The sequence below is a fragment of the Zootermopsis nevadensis genome, unplaced genomic scaffold (assembly GCF_977971745.1).
Source record: "Zootermopsis nevadensis isolate Lab colony 2312 unplaced genomic scaffold, Znev_1.0 Znev_ptg000057l, whole genome shotgun sequence".
Lineage (NCBI taxonomy): Eukaryota > Metazoa > Arthropoda > Insecta > Blattodea > Termopsidae > Zootermopsis > Zootermopsis nevadensis.
This window is the reverse complement of record NW_028259188.1, coordinates 433,220-458,216: the sequence shown is the minus strand read 5'-3', so window position 1 is coordinate 458,216 and position 24,997 is coordinate 433,220. Positions and strand designations below refer to the sequence as shown.

Here is a 24,997-nt window from a genome sequence, read left to right as displayed (position 1 = left end):
AGACCCCAGGATTACAAGGCCAGCGTTCTAACCGCTAGACCACCGTGGCTTTTCCTAAGGATATATAAGAATATTTTTTCTCTTTAACAGTAACTGCTCATAAATAATTCTATATTCACTGCCATGAGAGTCGAAAACCTCGCCAAATAATTAAAATATTTCCAGGTTACGTTTATTATTCGCCAAAGTTTGCTGCGTTCGATGTGAATTTTGGCACTGAGATTGCTTGGGCGTGCAAACAACCGGGACTCTCTGGTAAAGGGTTCGTCCTGGAGACTTCAGGTTAGGTTAGGAGAGAAATGTGAGAAGCTTCTGGTTTCCGCCTGGGCCCGAAGGTTAATGACGTCTTACCTTGGACATTTTGCCGAAGGTGTTAATTGGATTCAGGTGGCTCAGGATAATTTCCAGTGGCAGGCTCTTTTGAGCACATTAAATGTAGAGAATTTCCTAACCAGGTTTCTCAAGTAGTGCACTTTTTTTAGTTGTGTGTAAAATAAGCAAATGTGGGAATTTAATGGGTCAGTTCAGCAACTATTTGTGGACTTCAGGAAGGCGTATGACTCAGGTAGAAGAGAGGTTATGTGTGGCAATTTGATTGAGTTTGGAATACGAAAGAAACTTGTTAGGTTAATTAAGATGTGTAGAGTTTGTATAGGTAACCTCCTGTCGGATCCCTCCCCAGTGCACAATGGCCTAAAACAGGGGGATGCTTTGTCCTCAGTGCTTTTAATTCTGCTCTAGAACATGTCATCAGGACTCTCATAGGGAATGAGGAAGGGCTCGAATTAGATGGTCTGCACCAGGTACTTGCTTGCCTTTGCGGATGAAGTCGATTTGCAGGGGGGGGCTGGTTGGGTACCATAACTAAGAATGCAGAAACTCTCCTAGAGGCCAACAGAGAAATGGACCTAGACGTAAATGCAGACAAAACTGAAGACGTGGGCGATCAACTTCAGCAACAACGGCGGAACACGTCATTTGAAAATGTTTCAAAATTGAAGTATCTGGGAACAACAATAACAAATAGAAATGAGGTTCATGATGAAATTAAGGTTAGAACACGTTCAGGAAATGCTTGTTTTTGGAAATTCAGAAGCTGTTATCATCCTGGTTACTATCAAAAACACTAAAGATTATTTTGCCCGCTGTCTTGTATGGGTGGGAAACATGGTCTCTTACCTTGAAATAAGAACGTGGATTACAAGTGTTTGGGGGAAAAAACGTGCTCAGGAGGACATTCGGACTTAGGAGGGATGAAATAAGTGGGGAAGAATTTAGAATATTCCACGAGAAGCTACGTGAATTGTCTGGGTCACCCGGAACATCAAGGACAGTGAAATATAGGAGGCTCCGGTGGGCTGGACATGTAGCACGCATGGTGGGGAAGGCAAGGGGTGCATGCAGGATTTTGGTAGGGAATCCTTCTGGAAAACGTTCACTGGGAAGACCAAGAAGGAGATGGGAGGATACCATGAAAATGGATCTTAGGGAGGATAGCAAATGGTTGGAGTTGCCTCAGGATCGTGGCCGGTGGCGGGCTCTGGTGTTGTCGGTGTTGAACCTGCGGATTCTTCTACCAGAGAATCAATTAGTTAGTAGAATGAGACTTTATTTGAAGTCTAGTATAACTGGCCGTCATGGTAAGTTATGAAGGCTGTTCAAATTTTAACTGGAATTTTGAGTGTTTCTCCACTGGCTGCAAACCCGTCCTGAAAATGTACGCTGCAGGAATAAGAGAAGTGCAGGGGTACACAAAATAGGTGAATTAAAGTATTCAGGAAAAGTTCAATATTAAATTTAATTAATCAATGTCATAAAAACTATGATACAAGTTTATGTATAAAATTATGATACACACATAAAACCGATCTTTGTTTTCAAAGTGTTTTTATTAGTAACATTCCATCCAGAGTACCAACTTAACGAATATAACATACTTTCAGAGACAGAGCTGCAGGTTCAGCTGTTGGCGATCGTCAAACATAACCTAACTTTCCGCTCTGAGGGCTTTCATTGTACTTGCACAGAAATGCTCACATTTTAGTTACGGGTGGAGACATCTGGCGTAGGTGTGTTCACCCTTCAACGCACAGTGCAGTGAATCGTTGATTTTTTGCAACAGAGATGGCAGTAGCAACGGTAACATGGCGTACGTACTACATTCTATTGTTTGATGCTACGAACATTGTAGATATTAAAATACACGGGAAATTGTAGCGTTTAATATGTTTTGATGAAGTTACACGTTAGCAGCGGCCATTAACACAAAACTCTAACCTAATTCTGAATGAAATAAAAACAGAGCTTAAATACAAAATACTTAATATGGTAATTGTTATTAATTGTGTGTTTGGTAGAACCGTGAGCAGTCTGACAAAGCAGTTTTCAACGTGTATTTGAGCATGTTTGGCTCTGAGGCGTTCCCACTTACGCGTAATCACCATGACACAGCGATGATTCTCTCACAAATGTCTCTCATGGTTTGTGTGAACTATCAATGAATTTGTATACCGTCTGAAGCAGATGTCACCTCGTCCAACATAACCTTAAAAAAAGCATCGTTGTAACAATACAAGACATTTAATTACGAGCAGAGTTTACGTAATAATTGTTAGGTTAGATCAAAAATGTAATTTCTGTCATTGCAGAGTTCACGAATACAGATTTGTATTTGTTAACATTTTTTTTTCTTCAGAATTCTGTTTGTATATATTGCAAGTTTTGGACATGTTCCATTTTGAATTAAATCTTTATAAAACAACAGATTCATACCATTATCATTTTAAATATTGTTAAGTCACATACTGAAATAGAATCTTTTTTAATAAAAATCAGGGAATCAAACTCATGTAAACAAAATTAAACATACGAAAAACTGTTTGAGACAAATGTTTCAAAAATCATCTTCTGTTTATGAAATTACTGCACACTGCGAGAGTGACGCGCAGTCCGCCATTTTGGGATCAGATTCGCCCGCCCACGATCAGATCGCACTTCAGAGTGTCGTAAATTCGTGTTTTTTTTTTTAACCACTGAATTTGTTTAAACAGACACGGGGGGGCGTAACGTCAATGTAGTTGCCTCGAATATACGAAGCTGATGTCAGAATTTGGTGCCACGTTGTGGTGAGTTCCTCTTGGCTCTGGTCACACTGTGATCAGTCCGACATGTTCACTGGAGAGTTGAGGATGTCACTAGTTGGTCACCCTTGTCCCCTTCCACTCCACGTACAAGAAATATGCTCCTGCCCCGTATGCCAGCGTGTTGAAGAGCCCAAATACCTAAACACGGACACAGAGCATGTCAGTGGCTCAACTTTCGTTACATTAACTTCAATACGAAGCCTCAGAGACCGCGTAGTTGAAGGGTATTTACGTAAACCAAGGGACAAATTAATACGGTGAACTAACAAGATTGTGGCAACCCTAAATCTGTTTTTACTGATGAAAAATTCCATTGAAAATTGGCTCTATTCTGGGTTATTGTGCCGCGTAGTCTGGTGGAAGTCTAACGACATTTCAGAGGTACTTGCTGCCTTCATAATCAGGGCAATACAATCAGGAAAGGTACCTCTGAAACGTCGGTAAACTTCTACCAGACTACAGGATGCAACAACCCAGAAGACATCAATGCTCGAACATAAATCAGTTTATAAATTTCTTCAAAACACGCGCACAGATCGGAAAACAGCTGTTGGGAAAATGTCTGCGCGCGCATATTCCTTTGTTTGAAAGTGTGAGTAGGCGGTTACCCCTGCAGCGATGTTGGGATCCCTGATGTATCGATAGTAAGGCGGCGAATGAATCGACAGCTGCACGATGAATGCAATCAGGTAGAGCACTGTGGTCGCGCTTGTGTTCAGCAACTCCTGGAACACAGAGCACAGCGGTAACATCTGAATCCAGCCCAGTTCTCTCGGAAATTCTCCCAACAACACTCAGTTCACCTTTGACGTGATGTGTTTGTCTTACCGTCAGGATCCAGTTGATGGGCAACTTCAGGGCCTCCCGGACGGAAAGCAGGTAGATGAAGATCCAGATTATCGTCGCGATGAAGCTGATCACGGCGACGAACAGAAACCAGTGGGTGCCTGAGAGGTAGGCGGGCGAGGCACACGCCATGCAGATGATCCCGAACACCTGGAACCGAAGTCAAGGTGAGAGGGACAGAGGCATCGACCATCTTATCGTCGTCATGAGGCCCGTTGCATGTTCCTTGTGGGATATACCCAGTATGGAACAGAGGCCTTCCCGAGAAGCTGATAGTCGCTCAGCCTGTCAATACATCCGACATCCTCTGGCTTTTATGAAACGTTTGTTACCCTGTCCTCAAAAGCTCACCACTAGACCCTTTCCTGAGCTGGAAGAATCCGCTCCATGCCCTCAAACACTGAGACTCAATATCCATCCGTCACTGGGTCACCCAAGTGATCTCTTTCCTTCGGGATTTTAGGCTAAAATGCAGGCCTGCAGCCCTCGGACTTGGAGGGTCTTTCTCTAAGAACCGACGTTTCGTCCGCGACCCTACGTAAAGACTGCTGACATCTGCACGCAAGGCAATCCTATAGAAGCCGTGTTCCGGTCACCTTCTAGGCCTTTGCGCCGTGTAGTCCGGAAGACGTTTAACGACGTTTCTGAAGTGCTGTTGAAACGTCGGAAAACTTATCCCAGACTACACGGCGCAGAAACCCAGAAGAGATGTCGGTAGGGTAATGGCCGGTGCTTACGTGACAACGTAGAGGGGGGAGGAGACAGCTCCACGTATTCCTAAACGTCGGCTGTATGTTGTGGGGGGGGTGCATGTGGACGGGTTGGCCTCAACAGCTCCGCGGAGCGATCGGTCCGTGACAGCCGAGCACACGCCCAGATCTTGACAATGGACCACGGACGTTGTTGTGGGGCGTCGTCGAACTCTCCTTCGCGTCGCTCTGTTACACAGCCTCCGGCCACTCGTGACGTCGTAGCCCGTTGCCGCGCGTGGCTTCCGTCCCGTAAGTGGAGGTTTCTTTGCGTTTTGTCAAGTTTCCGGTCTGCGTGCTTCCGTTAATGACCCGGGGTAAGTCAGTCGCCGCGGCGGCTGGCGTGGAACCTCACGGGGTCTTACAAAACTTACGCTGTGTACGTCATGACACTGCCCGAACTCGTGTTAGGAGCAGCGAGGTTCCGAGCAATGGCTTGTGGGCGTTGTCATCAGTCTTCGCAAGTGGGACGTCTGTTTTCGAGGTGTCTGCTGTTAAACTACGGGAGCAGAGTTCTTGTTGACAAGCTGACAGTCGCTCATATAGTCACGAAATTTCTCGTTTTTCTTGGGACCCATGACAAGAATAAGATTGCGAAGGTACTTAATGGAGTACACTGACATTCCAGAGGCGTCTTCATCACGCCACATGACGTAGGTCGTTGTTGCATGATGTAATGCCTTAACCAAGATGGTGGAACCACGTGGCAAAACACTTCACGCAAAGTTATTCTGTGTTTGTCTGTCACCTGGTACGGCTTGGGTTATTAATTAGAACAATAAGCTTGCATTTTTTCCGGCCCCGCTTCGCTGCTATTGGAGCGGCCGAGACAAGATGGCGCTGGCAAGGCGAAGTGAGCGGCCGAGTCATCGGATCGAGGGTCTTCGGGAGGTTCACGAGGGCGATCATTCAGGATGAGACACGGAGACGATAAAAGGCGTGGAAGACCAAAGCAGAGACGGGAAGATCTTGAAGCTGGTGTACCTTCTGGGATTTCACGCAGAAACTGACCGACGTTTCAGATGTGCTTACTCCTTCCATCGTTAGGGCGATGACGAAATGTGGCCTGAGGGTTGTGTAGGAGCTGAGCGACTGTCAGTTTCACGAGGACTCTGCTAAACGTAGTCGGTTCGAGCCTCTGGCTCTCGCGCCAATTACGTCTTCGACGGCATACGCTACGATGCTGTGGACGTTCGCTGTTATCGGCCTTGAGCTGGCATTCCTTACATATCAGTAATCGCCCCTTATCGCCGGTGGAGTCATTCGATGAGTGTTCTAGACTGCATTCACACGAGGCTCAGTGAGCTGCAGATAAAGCCAACGCCTTTATACGGGAGAGGCACATTGTGGGAAAGAAAAGACTTAAACCAGATGGCTTAAGGGACCCGAAGGTTCGTCACCGAATTAACCAAAGCCCTCCACCGGACCCTGTCCTGGGCCAACGAAATCCAGTCTCCTTCAACTCCTATCTCCCATAGATCCCGCCTGAGATTATCCTCCCATCTACGTCTAGGTCTCCCCAGCGGTCTCTTCCCCTCGGGCTTCCCAACCACCTCTTGTCCCATCCATGCGTGTTGCAAGCCCCGCCCATCTCATTCTTCTCGACTCAAATTAAGTTCGGATATTTAAAACCTGTTTGCGTGAAATTTGTTTCATTATCCACGCATTTAGACGAAGGTCTGTTCAAGCGGAATTTTTCCATCGTATTTTTTAATCAAAATGTTTCTATAATAACGACGTCTTCTTAATCGGGACATGACAGTCGCCTCTGCGGGGAACCGCTTGAGGTGATGATGGACTTCCTCGTCAGCTGTCCAACGCGGCCAGCGTTTTTCGCGAACTTTCCCCTCGCCCGCCTGAAGGTAAGGTTAGGTTAGGCTACGTTTGGTTGTGTTAGGTTAGGTTAGCCTTAGTGGGCGTGAAACATGGTCGCCTGCTTTTACGCGTGAACAGAAGTTTCCTAAAAATGAAATGATCATGAATCAAGGGCGAGAATTGAGGCACTTAGGAGAGTGGCGGCCAACAAATCCACGATTTTGATGGGGAAAGAAACTTTTCGGGAAATGGACACTACGAAGAAAGAAAACATCGCAAAAGAAAGTCAGACGCTCATCGTAAGTCTGTCGTCCTCTCGCAATTTATGGAATAAGAACCATGTGCACGTTTCCTTTGGCTCTTGTCTGGCAGCGCCAAACGGCCGAGGGCGTAAACACACGCCATGAAATGAGGAATGTCTAAGGCCGATTGACAGGCGTCGGCAAATGAAACATCGGTTAATAATAGCGTGTTTACACACCGGGGACCGTAACTGTTCCTGGCTGCGCCGTGGAATGCCGTGGAGCCTTGTTCCGCTTGCTGCTGTTATAATACATTTGCCGGCTAAGCAAATTACAGTGGGCCACGACCACTTCCTTCCACACGCTTCAAAATTCATGATGCACATTTGACGCGATCTGTCCTCCACAACTGATAAAGAGTTGTTAAATAACTTGCTACTGATCTTAGAATTGCTGGCGGTGAGAAGGGCGGGCACGTATCCCGAGCGGGAGAAACAACAAATGCACCCATAATTTTTGCCGGGATATAAGAGAGGGTAAAACCACTTGCGAGAGACCTGGTAGTAGATGGAAATGCTGAACGATGGAATCGACAGGATTAAGCTGGCTCAGGACGAGGTCCAGTGGCGGGGTAATGAAATTTGGGGTGCCGTGAAAGACGGTGAATTTCCTGACCAGCTGAGCGACGTTCAGCTTTCCCGAAACAGACGAGGGTTCACTTTAGCTTGGATTACTCCGTGACGGAGGTGAGGTTCGTAACCGATCGCCACTCCGCTCGGAGGATCGGATGTTCCGACGGGTGCAATGAAACAACCCTCTTAGTCATTTGAATAAAGATTTCCTTGGATGTTATCCATCGTCTAGTAAATATAAAACGTAAAACGACGTTTCGGAGATAGGGATTAGCTCTATCTAGTGGGCCCAACTGTGTAGGAACCTGAAGACGGAGATAGAGTCCCATCTCCGAAACGTCGTTTTTTACGTTTTATATTTACTACACGATGGATAATATCCAAGTAAATTTTTATTCAATTGACTCTTCACCATCGTCAAGAAGTTTTAGATTTGATAACCCTCTTAGTCTTTCAGTGGCTCTTTAAATAACACGTGTTCCCCAGCCGTGTTAACGCAACACCAAAGTTAGTGAGAGTGGATAAATCTCTCACGCGGTTATGCACCTGAGTCAGAAGAAAGTTCAACGCGCGGTTAATTTAAATTACGTCAAGTTGAAACGTTGGACCGACTGCAGCTCAAGACGAGAGCAAATCCCGTCTGCGACACGTGGTCTTTTTTTTTTTAGACTAGCCTACGACGGGCAGAGTCCAAGATCGCGGTAATCGAGACGGTGGCTGCAGAATCACAAGCTGATAGTCGTTTAGCTACTCAACAAATTCCCCAATTCTCCAATCTGCGTCTTCATTTTAGGTTAATTAATCGCTAATTGCATCTGGTGAGGAGTACAACTCACCCCCTCCCCCTCCTTCCGTCTGCGCCCACCGGCTAACGATCATCCACGGCCCGAAACCAAAGCTCCCCCCCCCCCGTAACTCACAACAGAATGACGTACCGGCCCACGGAAGGAAAGTCATATCGTCAACGCTTCTCCAAATAGTCTGCCTTCTACAAGGCGACCGTCGTAACTTTCAAGGTCACTTCAGTACACGATCTCACAAAACCGCCTTGTAACTAAAATCTCGTGGACAGTAGGTTCCTTGAAAGACTGACAGTTGCCCAGCTGGTCATGAATTTGACTCAACATGATTGTCTCGTAGGTTTGGTAGAAATCGGCCGACGTTTCAGAGGTCATTGCCGCCTCCATCATCAGGGCGAAAAGTCCAAGAAGTCGTCGTGAGAACCTGAGATCTCACCAAGAATTTTCACGAAACTTCTTCGTGTGTGAGACGGAAATTACGAAAATGGCGGATTCTCGAAATATTTTACATTAGCGACTACAGAAGTGAGGTTAGGTTGGATTTCTTCAGACTGAAGTTAACCCAGAACTCGAGAGAAATCTTGGCTGTGTGAATGCCTTAGACCGCTCTTACAGGCTGCCTATCTGCTTGTTAACCCTCGCCCACCAGAGGTCACACAACCTCTGGCCACTAATTAGTGCTGGCCTCGTTAATTCGTCAGTCTGCTGTGACATTAATGGGCTGGAAACAACGCCTCACGCCTCGATCAGTCAGGCGTCTTATTTCCTTGGTCTGGCGTAAAGACAACTTCAGTTTCATCGCCCTGATGATGGAGGCAGAAAGGACCTCTGAAACGTCGTTGAACTTATACCAGAAGACAGAGATCTTCAGACTCACCGCCGTGAGAACCTCAAATCCCACAACCTCAGTTCAGCACACTGGGGTCCGCGACCCGATGTCTTTCTAACAAACTGCATGAAAACTATAGTCCTGTTTCCTTGAGATTCATTTTAATAATATATTCTCGTCCTGGGCTCTTCTTTCCTTGAGGAATTCCGAACAAGACTTTGCCGTCATTTCTTGTTTCCCTCGTTTCTGAAGCTGACCGAGGGCGTCGCTCCCGTAACGCTAACAGTTCAACAGAGCAGAGAACTTCTTGAGAATCTGACAGTCGTTCAACCGGTCGAGAATACGCCCTCCGACGTTTCCGAAAACCAGAAGCTCCGTTACTCCGTTCAGAAGAGTCCGCCACTGGACCATACCCTGTTTCCTTTCGATGCATTTTAATATTATCCTTCCATGTGCTCCAAAGATAATAGATGTTTGTGGTTTAGGAAGTTCTCTTCCGGTTGCAGCGCCGTCGTGGCGAACGGGAACACTGAGGAGAGACTCCAGGCCTCGGCAATGGCGCCCGACCAATTACGCGTCGACTCTTCTGAGCGTAATTGTGCACGTACTTCGAATTTCCATAAAACACCTCGCTCTCCGGTCGTCATTTTTTTTATTACGTGCTGGGGGGCGCGTAAGAACGCGGGGACCCACGGACTTTGGGTTAAGGTTCAGTTATTTGAATGCCTTCACGCTGAGACCGTTTTATCTCGCCGGAAAAAAACGCCTTCGAATTGACGGGGCACGTAGGACTTTCCAAGTGGATTTTGTGAAAAGATAAGACATACTAAACGACGTAGCTCCCCTCAGTACGCACTGAAATTATTTATTTATCTTTAATCATTACGAATCTGTTAACTTTTTTTTTAATAAATGGCGGGATCACCCCTTGTCGGCCGTTCGCGACTCCTTATTCTGTACACGTTGTACAAATTTCTGTCCACACCTGGACACTAAACAATTTTACGCGTGTCTATATAACATCGACTTTCGGGTGAGAGTCGCGTCGAATGTTTAGTGTTAACCGACGTTTCGGCAAACATCACAGTTGCCATTTTCAAGCTGGGTACACCCACCTTAGAAATGGCACTGGAAATTTTAATTCCTTCCGAGAAACCCCGCGGACAAGATTTTGGGTTCATACAGGGTCTTCCAAAAATATGTATACACACATTCAATGAACGGAGAGTGAAGACATTTTAATATCGTGGACCAATTCATGCGTCTTCATTGCAGTTCGCGGCCAACAGGTGTCAAATTGGCGGCCGAGACGGTCCCCGGTTTGCCACCCGCGAGGTTCTGTGCTCTTTAAGGTGTAAAGAACGGGGAGACTGACGAGTTTGGGCCTAACTCGAGGTGGACGACGGATTCACGGCGTAGGAAGTCGTCAGCTAAATAAGGTTTCCTACAGCCAGTTGCTACGTCACGAGCAAAGTCAGGGCGTGTGAACGAACGCACGAACGCGGTCTTCCGCGTGTCGAGTTCCGGGCGATTTTAAAAATGTTACTGGACACGTCTGTCTGTGGCGATCGTTCGATCCTGACGGACTTTGAGCCTTGTGGGATAATACTTGTGACCATTTCAGTTTACTCACTGTTGGTGGTTGTTCGTTGTAAGGCAGGATTTAAGTCGAAACAAGTAGCAACAGGCGATACCCGGTAGATGTCGCTTACAGAAACAAAACATCTTATTACGAGGTGCGATCGGAAAGTTTACAGACTGTGTCAATAGAGGGCGAACCGGATGTAGTACGAGCTTCTGCCGCTAGGGGGTGCGGCCTACATTCATAGTGAATCAGTGTGCCAGCCGGCATCATCGAATTAGCATTTGTTTCTTAGTTACGGGCGTTTTGGTAGTGCATTACACCGACCCTCCTGCGATTTCGGAATGGCGTGTGCATCAAATTTTGTCAAAGACTCGCCAAAACGGCTACGGAAACCTATGAAATGCTAAAGCAAGCATTTGGGGAGTCCGCAAACTTTTGTGTGGCATTCACGTTTTAAAAATGGCCGAACCTCTGTCGATGATGACGAGCGTTCTGGACGACCATCTTCGAGCACAACGCCCGAAAATGTTACGAAGATCGACGTCGTACCATCAACGACTTGTGCGACATTGTTGGGATAGGCTATGGGACCTGTCAGCTGATTTATTCTAAAGGAAGAACTCCACATGCGACGCATCCTGTCTGAGGACCAGAAGCAGAATCGACTTCTCGTTTGTCAGGAGCTCAAAGATCTTGCAAGAACCGACCCCAACTTCCTTTCTAAGCTCCGTGTGACTTCTTCCTCTTTCCAAAGATGAAAATTCAGCTAAAGGGAAGGAGATTTGAGACGATAGAAGAGATTCAGGCAGAATCGCAGATGGTGCTTGACAGGCTGACAAAGAAAGATTTCCAGGCTTGGCAGCGGCGCTGGGATCGTTGTGTTCACTCCCAGGGGAACTACTTCGAGGGTGATGGATGAATTTAATACCTGAGATAAGTGTACGGGTTTTTATACGCGCAGTCTTGAAACTTTCCGATCGCACCTCGTACTATAAGAAGCGATCAAACCGGAACGATATCGCTTGTTGCTACTTGTTTAGCCTCGAATCCTGCGTCAGTAAGCTTCGCCCGCCCCAAAGCCCTCGGCTGTAACGGTCCTTGTCCAACAGGAAGTGACGGTCAAGTCTCGGACAGTTGAACTTTTCTTTTCTCTTTTGTAATCTACGAATGAGGATAAATTTGAATATAGTTCAGACTGTTGAAGTCGGGTGGCGTTGCTAACAATGTTTAACTTCGAGCCGAGTCTTAATGATAAGCACGAACATTCGAGAACGGCGCAAACCAACTATCTAAGTCAGCAGAGTCACCAATTAGTGTTTATTTAACAATATTAGTGCTGCTTAGCACATTTGGTATTTATGGCAGTGAAATATGGAAGTGTTGTGATTAACAGCGCTCTCTTACCTCAGAAGGTATCCAAGCAGCGACACGCTCAAAAGAGAGAGAGAGAGAGAGAGAAAGAGGAAATTGGTGGGGGAGAAGTGAGAGCCACTTCGATATCTGGGGGGGAGAAAGAGCATCTTATAGCTAGAAGGTCCCCAGGCAATGCCCGCTCGTCCTTCTGTTAAGGATAAAGTAAGAGCGAAGGCGTTAGTGTGATGATTGGCATAAAAGACGGAATTTTGAAATTTTGTATTAGCGAAAGCTGAGGCTATTAATTTGGAAGTTTAATACATAATTTAGAAGTTCCTACTGAGGGGAGGGGGGTAAATTTTGACGGCGTTAAGGGGTGGTAAATTTTGATTAATTTAAATCGGGAGGGCTGCATGAGAAGCTTGCAGTGGCAACTTGGAACTTGGGAACCATCTCAGCATTTGCTTGAAGACAGAGGAAAACCAAGGAAAACCTGTGTCGAGATGGCTCCAACCCAGGCCTTACCTAAAGAATACGTAAGAATTCAGTCCGTACCGCGAAGAAAACACAACGCCTCACCATTACAAAGATCAAGTGGTTAACGCTGTTTAAGGAAATAATAGATTTTTATTCTGATAATTAATTAACCCTTCGAAGCCGAAGCTCGTCTAAATAGCATTTAAGAATTCAGTCCGTACCGCGAAGAAAACACAACGCCTCACCATTACAAAGATCAAGTGGTTAACGCTGTTTAAGGAAATAATCGCTGTTTATTCTGATAATTAATTAACCCTTCGAAGCCGAAGCTCGTCTAAATAGCATTTAAGAATCCAGTCCGTACCGCGAAGAAAACACAACGCCTCACCATTACAAAGATCAACTGGTTAACGCTGTTTAAGGAAATAATCGCTGTTTATTCTGATAATTAATTAACCCTTCGAAGCCGAAGCTCGTCTAAATAGCATTTAAGAATCCAGTCCGTACCGCGAAGAAAACACAACGCCCCACCGTTACAAAGATCAACTGCTTAACGCTGTTTAAGGAAATAATAGATTTTTATTCTGATAATTAATTAACCCTTCGAAGCCGAAGCTCGTCTAAATAGCATTTAAGAATCCAGTCCGTACCGCGAAGAAAACACAACGCCACACCGTTACAAAGATCAACTGGTTAACGCTGTTTAAGGAAATAATCGCTGTTTATTCTGATAATTAATTAACCCTTCGAAGCCGAAGCTCGTCTAAATAGCATTTAAGAATCCAGTCCGTACCGCGAAGAAAACACAACGCCCCACCGTTACAAAGATCAACTGCTTAACGCTGTTTAAGGAAATAATAGATTTTTATTCTGATAATTAATTAACCCTTCGAAGCCGAAGCTCGTCTAAATAGCATTTAAGAATCCAGTCCGTACCGCGAAGAAAACACAACGCCACACCGTTACAAAGATCAACTGGTTAACGCTGTTTAAGGAAATAATCGCTGTTTATTCTGATAATTAATTAACCCTTCGAAGCCGAAGCTCGTCTAAATAGCATTTAAGAATCCAGTCCGTACCGCGAAGAAAACACAACGCCCCACCGTTACAAAGATCAACTGCTTAACGCTGTTTAAGGAAATAATAGATTTTTATTCTGATAATTAATTAACCCTTCGAAGCCGAAGCTCGTCTAAATAGCATTTAAGAATCCAGTCCGTACCGCGAAGAAAACACAACGCCACACTGTTACAAAGATCAACTGGTTAACGCTGTTTAAGGAAATAATCGCTGTTTATTCTGATAATTAATTAACCCTTCGAAGCCGAAGCTCGTCTAAATAGCATTTAAGAATCCAGTCCGTACCGCGAAGAAAACACAACGCCTCACCATTACAAAGATCAACTGCTTAACGCTGTTTAAGGAAATAATAGATTTTTATTCTGATAATTAATTAACCCTTCGAAGCCGAAGCTCGTCTAAATAGCATTTAAGAATCCAGTCCGTACCGCGAAGAAAACACAACGCCCCACCGTTACAAAGATCAACTGCTTAACGCTGTTTAAGGAAATAATAGATTTTTATTCTGATAATTAATTAACCCTTCGAAGCCGAAGCTCGTCTAAATAGCATTTAAGAATCCAGTCCGTACCGCGAAGAAAACACAACGCCCCACCGTTACAAAGATCAACTGCTTAACGCTGTTTAAGGAAATAATAGATTTTTATTCTGATAATTAAATAACCCTTCGAAGCCGAAGCTCGTCTAAATAGCATTTAAGAATTCAGTCCGTACCGCGAAGAAAACACAACGCCCCACCGTTACAAAGATCAACTGCTTAACGCTGTTTAAGGAAATAATAGATTTTTATTCTGATAATTAATTAACCCTTCGAAGCCGAAGCTCGTCTAAATAGCATTTAAGAATCCAGTCCGTACCGCGAAGAAAACACAACGCCCCACCGTTACAAAGATCAACTGCTTAACGCTGTTTAAGGAAATAATAGATTTTTATTCTGATAATTAATTAACCCTTCGAAGCCGAAGCTCGTCTAAATAGCATTTAAGAATCCAGTCCGTACCGCGAAGAAAACACAACGCCCCACCGTTACAAAGATCAACTGCTTAACGCTGTTTAAGGAAATAATAGATTTTTATTCTGATAATTAATTAACCCTTCGAAGCCGAAGCTCGTCTAAATAGCATTTAAGAATCCAGTCCGTACCGCGAAGAAAACACAACGCCACACCGTTACAAAGATCAACTGGTTAACGCTGTTTACTTCCAGAATGACACCAATTCCATAATGCACTGCGTGGACGAAATGTATGATCATTAATGATTTGGGGTCGACATCGAGCGTTCGATTCCCGGCGCAGGCACGCCAAGCTCGTTCATCCTCGTGAGCTGCGAGAGAACGCGAGAATCCCCCGGTCTCCCTCCGAGGCGGGAAAATTCGGCCGTTAACGGGACGTAGACTGTACAGGAATGCAGACCAGGAAACAGAATGGCGTTCAGTGAAGTCGCTCGTCCGCCCTGTCCACGTGTGCGCTTTGCTTCCTTATCACACAAGCCTCGTGACTTTGCAGCATTTTCTTTAACGAGGTTTCCCTACCAAAATTCTGCACGCATGTCTTATCTCCTCGTGGCAGTCCCTCTGTCAACATCCGTGTATTAAGCGAGCTGGTACATTTCGAAGTTCTTCCTCGACTTCTAATCCAAATTACACGCTTTCATAAATAGGTTCGACGTTTCGGGAGAAATCAAAGTAAAAGTGTCAACAAGGTTTTGATGACATGATTTAAAACTCTCTTTTTTTTGGTTAATTCTGACATGCGAATTGCAGATGTGGACTTGGACATTTTGTGTCTCGTCACAGTTAAGGAAAAATGGCACTTGCAAAGGGAACATTTTATGATTCACGGGGGGGGGGGGGGGAACTGTGATTTTATTTTTAAACATTTGTCAACCAACCATAATGTCAGATTACGATGTTTTATTAGTGGCTTCCGTGTGAATTTTTGTTATGTATTTGTGTTTTATTAATATTTTTCGCTGCATTTGGTCCCCTCGTTCCAAATTTTATCATATTTAAATAACTTTCATCTTTCAAACTGCATAATAGGTTCTGTGAAAGGAAATAAGTTTTGAATCAAATAAAAACTAGCGGATGACAAAGAAAACGATGTTACAATTTTTTTAATGTAATCTTCAAGATCCAGAAGTGGTCCATATTACAAACAAAAAGCTAAAAATTTTGTTGCCCAGTGTTTTTGTTCATACACCTCAGTTGGAAACTCTGCTTATGAAATTCGTGTCGGAATGATACAATTTGTAATTCGCGGAATCAGTGAATCACGAAACATTACGTCACACCTCACGTGGCAAAAGAACATCACTACCTCTGCATTTTGCATTTACGTGTTTCGTATGATTCTCAGAATAAACAGTGATTATTTCCTTAAACAGCGTTAACCAGTTGATCTTTTGCAATGGTGAGGCGTTGTGTTTTCTTAGTGGTACGGACTGAAAGTTATGTAGACGAACTTCGGCTTTAAAGATAAGTAGTTCACTGGAGAGCGAGTCCCGTTCTGAACGACCACCTTCCAGTACTTGAGGATGTCGTCACCACTCGCCAGCTGTCGCGCAGTGTTGTCACCCGGACTACGCCCATCCCCGTTGCTTCTTTTAAATAATTACGAAGCTGGATCTGAGCCAGTTCGCTTAAACACACACGATTTGATATCTGCCGAGTCTGCTTTGTGGAGTGCCAATTTGGGGCACGCTTACAGTTCAAAGCGCCTTTTGTCAGCTCGTCTCTTGTCTAAGAATACGAAACGATAATTTTAATATTAAATTGCTCGTCAGGTATGACTAGGAAATCTAAAGTTGTAAACACACAGTCATAAATATTATCCCTTAAGGCCCAAAATCCCTTAACACTTACTTGATATTTGGAAAAAGATCAGTTCTGTAAGAAATTTGTTCTGCTCGCCAAACATTATAATGATTCAGACGATCCAGGCGTTGATTGCGGGATAATATTAAAATGGATCTTAAGCAGTGTGTCGGGATTCGACGGTCTGCAGTGGTTGACCTAGGTAAAGAAAGTTCCGGATCTGTAAAATGTGGGAGAATTTCTGATTATCTAAGCGACTTAAGGACTCTGTCCCCCACTCCCGATGTGTCAAGTTTGCTCAGAACATACCGGAAAGTCCATGAACGTGTTCACAAAATCCCTCAACTGGCTTCTTTCATTTGTACTGTGGTTTCCGCTGAGATTCATTTTAATATTATTCTCAGACGCATGAACAATTGTTTCCTTGAGGCCTTCCAATCGAAGTTCTGAATGCATTTCGTGTTTCCTGACATGATCACGTGTCTTAAAACACGTGATTGCCCTGGCAACGTCGAGAAAGGAGCACAAGTTTTTTAAGTTTCTCTATTACAAGTAGACTTAAGTCTGAACAAATGTTGCTAAATGTTCTGTTGTACCGGGACGTGAACTCTGGGCCGCCAGTGAACGTGCCTTTGGACCCAAAGCGACTCGTCAGCCTATCACCAGGGTGAAGATTCTTCCCGCTCGCAGTGCAGGAATTGGTAATAATCTCTGCTCGAGAAATCCCACAGACATTTCTCTCTGTTTTCATCAGTTCCTGTATCAAGGCGGCTCACCGGGTCTCGTAAACGTAAAGCCGTCCCACTGTACGCCATTTAGGCGCTTGGGGGGAGATGAAGTATAGCTCCTACTCATTCTTAACCCCGGCACTAAATGGGGGGGAGTGGCCAGTGTCACGCCCCGGCCGGCTTTACCCCCGGGAAAGGACCCCGGTACCCATTGTAGAGGAGGCTGGGTGGGCCCCAGAGCCGGTCTGAACGCAGAGGCTAGAGGAAAAATCCAGACAGATTGATACGTTTATCATATCAGCGTTTTGTCAGTTTACCAAAGATGTCTTTCCTATACATCAACAACTCGTCGGATAAGTAGAAACTCGCGGTTGTTAGAAAAGAAGGAAGATGCATTACCGACAGTCCTATACTTCGATGACTTCAGGGCGAATGCAGCCAAAAGACGTGCAAGTGGCAATATTTTAGCTCCGTGTTCCCCACCGGTCACATAATTACCTTTATCCCTTTTAGACAAAGTGGTAACTGTGTGTACCACTAGCTTTAACACGCAGTTTTCCCCCACAGAGTGAATTTATGTGTTCCGCGTGGTTTTTAAAACAAACAGCGATTAGTTCCTTAAACAGCGTTAACCAGTTGATCTTTGTAATGGTGAGGCGTTGTGTTTACTTCGCGGTACGGGCTGGATTCTTAAATGCTATTTAGACGAGCTTCGGCTTCGAAGGGTTAATTAATTATCAGAATAAACAGCGATTATTTCTTTAAACAGCGTTAACCAGTTGATCTTCGTAATGGTGAGGCGTTGTGTTTTCTTCGCGGTACGGACTGGATTCTTAAATGCTATTTAGACGAGCTTCGGCTTCGAAGGGTTAATTAATTATCAGATTAAACAGCGATTATTTCCTTAAACAGCGTTAACCAGTTGATCTTTGTAATGGTGAGGCGTTGTGTTTTCTTCGCGGTACGGACTGAATTCTTGTATATTATTTAGACGAGCGTCGGGCTTCAGATGGTTTAGCTGTCACGGGACAATGAAATCTGTCCAGTGCGCGTGCACTGATGCGGTTTAAATGTTCCAATTTTGACGGCAATTCGCCGAAATTGGTCGGCTCATTGTGAACTCGGCTTTGCCCCCTCCGAAGCTGCTCCCCGCACAGTATCTTCATTTCCTCGGTCCAGATAAAGAGTTATTTCTGGCAGCGCACCACGGGATTCTATCTTTCCACTGCGCGAGTTACGAGAGAGAATTTGCTGGATGTGCGTCGTTATTGACACTGCGAAGTGTGAATTTGTGTGAGATAACGCGGGATACACGCCCGTTTTTGGTATGCAAGCGCCGCCACGTCTGTGTGTTCGTTTGTTGGTTAGTTTCGTATTCCACCTGTCAGTGACCCAGTTCGCTGCCCTCGTTCTGGAAACGTCGCTTTCAAGCGAAGACACCACAACACGCGTTCCTCTTCAACTGTAGTGTTGGCACGTCTGCTTTGTATTCGGTTCTCTGCCACGGTGGTCTAGCGGTTAGAACGCTGGCCTTGTAATCCTGGGGTCTCGGGTTCGATTCCCGGCGGTGCCCGAATTTATAACTTCTGTTGGGCAAGGCCGTGGTCTAGGCAACACGGAGTTTTCCTCCGTGGCCTCCCAACAATTACTCCATTCACACACAGAAGAAGGCAATGGCAAACCACTTCTGGATCATCTGCCAAGAACGTATATGAACAGGTCCCAGTCCGAGAAAAGGATGGAAGGATCCTGTTCATATGGACCTGTCGTCAGACAGAACACTACAAATAAATAATAAATAAATTCGGTTCTGGTAGTCCTGGCGCGGTGCGTGGTTTTTCTCAGACCCTCGCGGGGGAATTAAGCACCGTCGTCTCTTTTACATCGTGGGTCAGTCCGTGTTCATCTGCGATGGTTAAAGTAACACTGGGGCAAGATTTTCCGGGTCTAACCCCACCCCCGAGGGAGACGATCCTGGAACTGGGAACACAGACAAAGTTCGCCTCCCGGTTCGAAGGATATCGACCAAACTTCGTACAGAATTTGGGGATTTCTCGGGACATCTTTTGCTCGCGATAAGTCGGGTTCACGAAACAAGTCGTAGAAAACATCGCAAGCGGACATCTTCCTGCAATTCCCCAAGCGCCGAAATGAACTCATAAGCTTTTAGAGCGTCGTTTAATATTCATTCAAGGATTAAAGACAGTCGGGGCAGATCGTAAATACCCGGGGCTTCGTTTTTGAAGCTCGGGGCCAGGAATGGGCGCCCCAAATGGTCCTAGGGTCGGACAGGGTTTGTCCCAAGTCACTTGTTCCTGACTGCGATTTGACGACTTCTCCTTCTGACGCAGGATAACATAACACAGCTGTCTATATGACTCGAGAACTTTTGTACGAGGCGCGTCCCAAAAGTAAGTTTCCCACTCGTCCCACAGCTAGCAAACCTTATATTGCGCGAAGCGACTGTGCGTGCGTGATAGAGCAATGCCGTAGCATGGCGCATGCACTAACGGCACCTCCCGCGTTCTCACAGTAGCATCGTTGCAGCTGTTGAAGATGGAGGTTCTTATTCCAGCTCCCGCCGACTGTGAAGTGCGGTCAGTGATAACGCTAGGCCGCACACGGCTCGACGGACAGCAAGTCTCCTGCAGGAGTTCAGCTGGGAGGTGTTTAATCATCCACCCTACAGCCCGGACCTCGCTCCCAGTGATTTCCATCTTTTCCTACACCTCAAGAAATTCCTGTCCGGTCAGCGTCAGCGTTTTGAGAATGACAGAGAGGCGGAGATGGTTGTCACACAGTGGTTCCAATCCCAGGCGGCAGACTTCTACGACACAGGTATTCAAAAGTTGGTCCCACGGTATGACAAATGTCTCAATTCCGGTGGCGAATATGTTGAAAAATAGCTGGACACTTGCTGTATCTGTTGCAATAAATATTTCCGTAAAATTGTGTTTTGTTTCTGTAAACGGCCCCAGGGAAACTTACTTTAAGGACGAACCTCGTACATATGGCTCGCTGCCTTTACTCCAGTTTCGGGAAGGTAGATCGGTCGTGAGGATGGAACTGGTTCTCTGGATCGTGAAGAAATCTTGTATTCTTTAAGTTGGCATAACTGTAGATAATTAAAAATGTTTCCGTGGTTTATAGATACAAACATCGCCACGCATATCCGGCCGATGAAACAGTTCACTGCATTTCGCGCCAGTTTGAGTTCCTTCAAGAATTTCGTCTCTTTCTGATGAAATTTGGTGCTCTCTGCTTGTTAATTTCTCATCCCCTCGCACGCGTCTACCGTCCCGCCATATTTGTTACACGTGGGACGACAGAAACAGCGAGCATTTTCGTAATGAATCAGAAAGGAAACCGTGTTACCGGGCTGAGTGCTCACCAACTGGACACACTCTCCTCGCCTTTCTTGAACCCGGCCTTGAACAATTCATAACTGTCTTACATCTGACTTAATTACTTCGTCGTGTTTTTTGTTTAACTCGGATTGAAGTAACGCGGAATTAACGCTTGTGTTAGATTTACTTATTTAACGACGCCTACATTTACCAACGAAATCATTAAACTCTCAGTCAGGATAACAGTTCTCCAAACCGATATTTGAACCAGGGACCTCCCAAATATGTACGTGTTGATGTAGAATATTTGAGGTTCTCACGGCGGTGAGTCTGAAGATAGCTGTTTCGGAGGTAATTGCTGCCTCCATCTTCATGCTGATACGAGTACTATTAAACCTTCTCCTAGTAATGGTCGGTACACACGGAGTTTTCTCAGTTATCCTGTATGCAACTGCTGTTATCTCGTCAAAACACTCTGCGAGCTTCTCCTTCCTAGTTTCCGCCCTCCCCTTGATTAACTTTGATCACAACACTAAAAACAAACTTTCCAAGGGCCACATGTGGCCAGTGATGTCACACATCCCTGATTCACCTGAACGTCATGAAGGAGGAAGTAATCTTGGTAGACGGAGACGCAGATAACAAATTCCATCGCCAGTGCAGTCACAAGCGACAGAGGATGGGCTGAATAACCTGTTGGCTGGTAAAAGCATTGCCATGGCAACGCTTACGACACACATGTTCATATAAATAAACTCGTAAGTGCGAAAAATCCCAATTTCCTTGCAACAGACCACGCCCTCATCAGTTCGCCATAAAAAAAAACCCAGCAGCTGATGTGGCAGAGTTAAATAACCCACGAACCTACACATGCCAGTCCGCCACTGGACGAATTCAAGGTGTTCCGCATAGCTTTCGGTACGTGACCGGCCCGTGAGATACAAAACAAGAGACTGCCGAACTGTGTCTCGTTACAAGCGACTGATAAAGGAGAAAGTGAAAATCTGTGCTCGCTGACAGACAGATGCATTTCCAGCACACACGGAGGAAAATCTACGCCTGACAGCAAAATCGAACCGCTGTGCTTATCTGTTCTTTCGTTAAATGATATTTAGACGAGCGTCGGGCTTCAATTCGACGGAATATGCAGGATATAATATTAAATTCGCACAGGAAAGATAACAGTTTAGTGACGTCAGAGCCGTATATATTACAGCAGTGGCATTTGTGACTTATTTATTTAACAGTACAAAGGATCCAACATGGCTGGAGTAGGAAGAATTTTATGTCTCCCGAACTTTTAAGAATCCAGTCCGTACCGCGAAGAAAACACAACGCCTCACCATTACGAAGATCACGTGGTTAACGCTGTTTAAGGAAATAATGTTTCACGAAACCCATACATACTAAAATGCTGAGTTGTAAAAGCAGGTGGTACGTATAGTTACCACTGGTCTTTCACGCATTAATCAAGCACACAAGATGATAAAGTCCAAGATGGCGGTGGAAGTTGTTTTCCTGTTGTCCACGCAAAGGTTGGTTTTTATTAGGTCACGTGGTTTTAAACCTGTTCTCGCTTGTTACGTCACGAGGGACTGTACAGTCCGCAGCAGAATGCAGACCAAGGTTACCGGGCTGTCATGCAAAGTGTGATGAGAGGTTTCACCTGTCTTCAGGTGTGTTGAGCGGGAAGAAGTACTTCGGTCTGTACGCCAACACGAGCAAGAACCCACTCTGAGATGCAAATTCCTTCCACAGAAGCTGTCTGTAGCTCAGAAGAGCAAAAAAAGGTTCCCACCGTCTGGAGATCAATAATTTCATGAACACGTTCGCAAGATGTTCCTTAAGATTGCTTTTAATATTATCACCCCATCTACACAAATGTCTTTCGAGTGGTTTCTTCCCTACAAGTTTTAGGCCAAAATGCATTTTGTATATTTCCGATTCATGCTACATGAACAGTCAATCTAACCATGAAATGAGCATCGTGTAATAAGTATAAATTAACTCGACAGGGATTCGACGCAGTACCATTCGAAGGCTGATTAAATACAGAAGCAAAATTGAAAAAAGAACATCATAAACAAGAGAACTTGAGTCTTCTTCAAACAGATGGCTTTACTGTACAATGAGATTACACTTTTAATGAAGAAGCTGTATATTTTAAGCAAGACCTCGACACGAGGACGTTTCAAAAACACAGTATGTACTCTCAGTTTAAGAAAATTCCTTGGGAAGTGTGATACCAGAGTACAGTAAACATTTTCTTTTGCGTTTTTTTAACGAATCAAGATCCAGCTGGCCGGAATGTTGCTGTGCTGTTTAGTCTACAGGAATACGGACAGAACACTGCCATCAGGACAATTACTGAACCCTCGAGGCCTTCGTTATTACGTCTTTCATAAGCTTCAACAGTCATTTATGTGTCTCGTATGACTTCCGCATTAAACAGCGATTATTTCCTTAAACAGCGTTAACCAATTGATCTTTGTAATGGTGACGAGTTGTGTTTTCTTCGCGGTACGGACTGGATTATTAAATGCTATTTAGACGAGCTTCGGCTTCGAAGGGTTAAAACATTAAATGGATGATTTTCAACACACAATATTTGTAAATTTATGCTGAAATGCACTCATTTATCACATGTCTCTGCGTTCATTCTCTTAGGCGACATGTTTCGGACTTATTAGTCCATCTTCAAGGCACTCTTTACGCAAACTAATATGGTCAATGAATACACGTACAAGAATACTAAACCCCCGTTCGCTTTTTTACGTATAGCGATGGTCGGAGTTCATAGTTGACAAAGTGGCCGAGATTAATTGGAGGACAGAAAAATTGGCGAAAAACGTCAATGTGTCGATCTGTGTTCACGTCACTGTGAAGACAAAGTTTTTTTAACTGTCAAGATTATTTTTGTGAGGTTATATGACAAAACTTCACAATTCACGATCTTCAGAAGCATTTCTTCACTGAGGATGGAAGTGTTTCGTGATATTGTGTGCGTTTGTGAGTATTTCCTGTCGAGAAATTCTCCGTCTTTTTAATGGAACCCAAAGGCTCTTGTTCACCAGAGACAGCCACAAAAACCAATCCTGAGCCAGATGAATCCAATCAACCTTCTCACACCCCATTCACTAAAGATCAGCCTTAATATTATCGTCTCATTTAAAATTCTGTCTTCCAAGAGGCCTTTCTCCTTGTGATTTTACGATTGAAATTTTGTGTACATTCCCAGTAAAATTTATGGACCAATTGAGCATCAGATAGTAAAGTGTACTGCGTACGTATTTATCGCGAGTCATGAACGGACTGCGCAAATCCGAAACATGTACTTCCCTCAGGAACGTGCGTGTTTGTTTGATAACGTTCTCCCAGCTACATGTGGTCGCTCAACTTACCACTTGTAAGAGCTTTAGTATGCCGGGGATAGTCCGGAAGTAGAGGAAGTTTAGTCGGATCCAGGCGAGGCTGCCCTGTCCCTGTCCAGGGTCTGACTTCACCGTCGGCTGTGACGTCGCGTTGTGACCGGGGGCCCCCTCGGTCGTCGTCACGGTCACAGTTGTCTCCGTCATCATACTTCGTAACTCAAAACTCCGATCGCCTCACACGCAAACACTCCTCACTCACTGTTCAGACTAACGCCGAGTTCCGCTCCGTGCCGTGAGAGTCCCTCCACGACCCCTCCTTCCCCCCGCCCTCCCTCTACAGCCCATGTTTCAGGTTGGGTGGGTTCATAACAAGTTCCTGAGAGCAACAGCGGCTCGAGAGTGATCGGTAAAGTGTGGTACTTAGGTCCGTTTGGCTCGCACCCACGACTAAAGTACAGGAAAGTGCAATCAGAAATTGTCTTCGCTTCGCCGTCACAACTGACATCTGTCAGCAAACAGTACAACTGCGTCTTGACGTTGCGTGAACAACAGAGACGCCCTGATGATGGAGGCAGCAGGGACATGTGAAACGTCGGTGATCTTCTGCCAGACTTCACGGCGCTACAACCCAGAAGGCAGCCATCTTCAGTGAGAACCTCGTCCTACTCGCCAGATTTTGATTAAATCTTCCGGCGTCACATGCGGAACACGGATTTCGTCGGGGCGAGTCCGTGCGTCTGAGGACCGTCGGCATTTGTGCCATTCCTGTGTCCGTCCGTCCGTCGCGTGCGTTTGTTTTCCTTCTGCCAACAAAGTAGTAACGCAGGGAGAGCGCACAGTTTCGTCAGGGGCGCAGTTCGTAATTTCGGATGTCGTACGTGGGAAGGACTTGAAGAAAATGTAGCCCCTGTCATCGCGGCAACTTGTCTGTCCCCTGTGAGTTGCGCGAAGTCTGGCGATGAGGATCTCCGTGCCGTCTCCTTTCCTTGGGCATTATTCATGAAAATTCTGTCAGAAGCGAACGTAATTGTTCCGTGTAAGTGCAATGCGCGTTTCAGTAAAAAGAAAAATCTTTCACGTGCTCACACAATGGTTGCTCCAAACACCATTAAAACACTGATTAACTGTACGTGCCACTTGCTTTAACATCGCCGGACGTCTTATGGGATATCGCGCTGAGTAT

At 45.2% G+C, this 24,997-nt stretch overlaps 1 protein-coding gene across 1 annotated transcript; it reads right to left on the bottom strand.

Annotated features, from left to right (window-relative positions):
- Window positions 1-1,779: 1,779 nt before the first annotated feature.
- LOC110834906 (plasmolipin) lies at window positions 1,780-24,101 on the bottom strand. Its single transcript, XM_087361225.1, has 4 exons — window positions 23,845-24,101; window positions 3,972-4,139; window positions 3,752-3,868; window positions 1,780-3,281 (listed from the first exon to the last, which is right to left on the bottom strand). The coding sequence occupies exons 1-4, from the start codon at window positions 24,019-24,021 to the stop codon at window positions 3,195-3,197; spliced, it is 549 nt and encodes a 182-aa protein (XP_087217351.1). The 5' UTR covers window positions 24,022-24,101; the 3' UTR covers window positions 1,780-3,194.
- Between the last annotated feature and the right edge of the window lie 896 nt (window positions 24,102-24,997).

Coding starts and splice junctions, on each gene's coding strand:
- LOC110834906 (XM_087361225.1), bottom strand. CDS start 24,021: ATGATGACGGAGACAACTGTGACCGTGACGACGACCGAGGGGGCCCCC. Junction 4,140..23,844: donor TACTAAAGCTCTTACAAGTG/GTAAGTTGAGCG, acceptor CTTCGGTTCCAG/GTGTTCGGGATCATCTGCAT. Junction 3,869..3,971: donor CCATCAACTGGATCCTGACG/GTAAGACAAACA, acceptor TCTGTGTTCCAG/GAGTTGCTGAACACAAGCGC.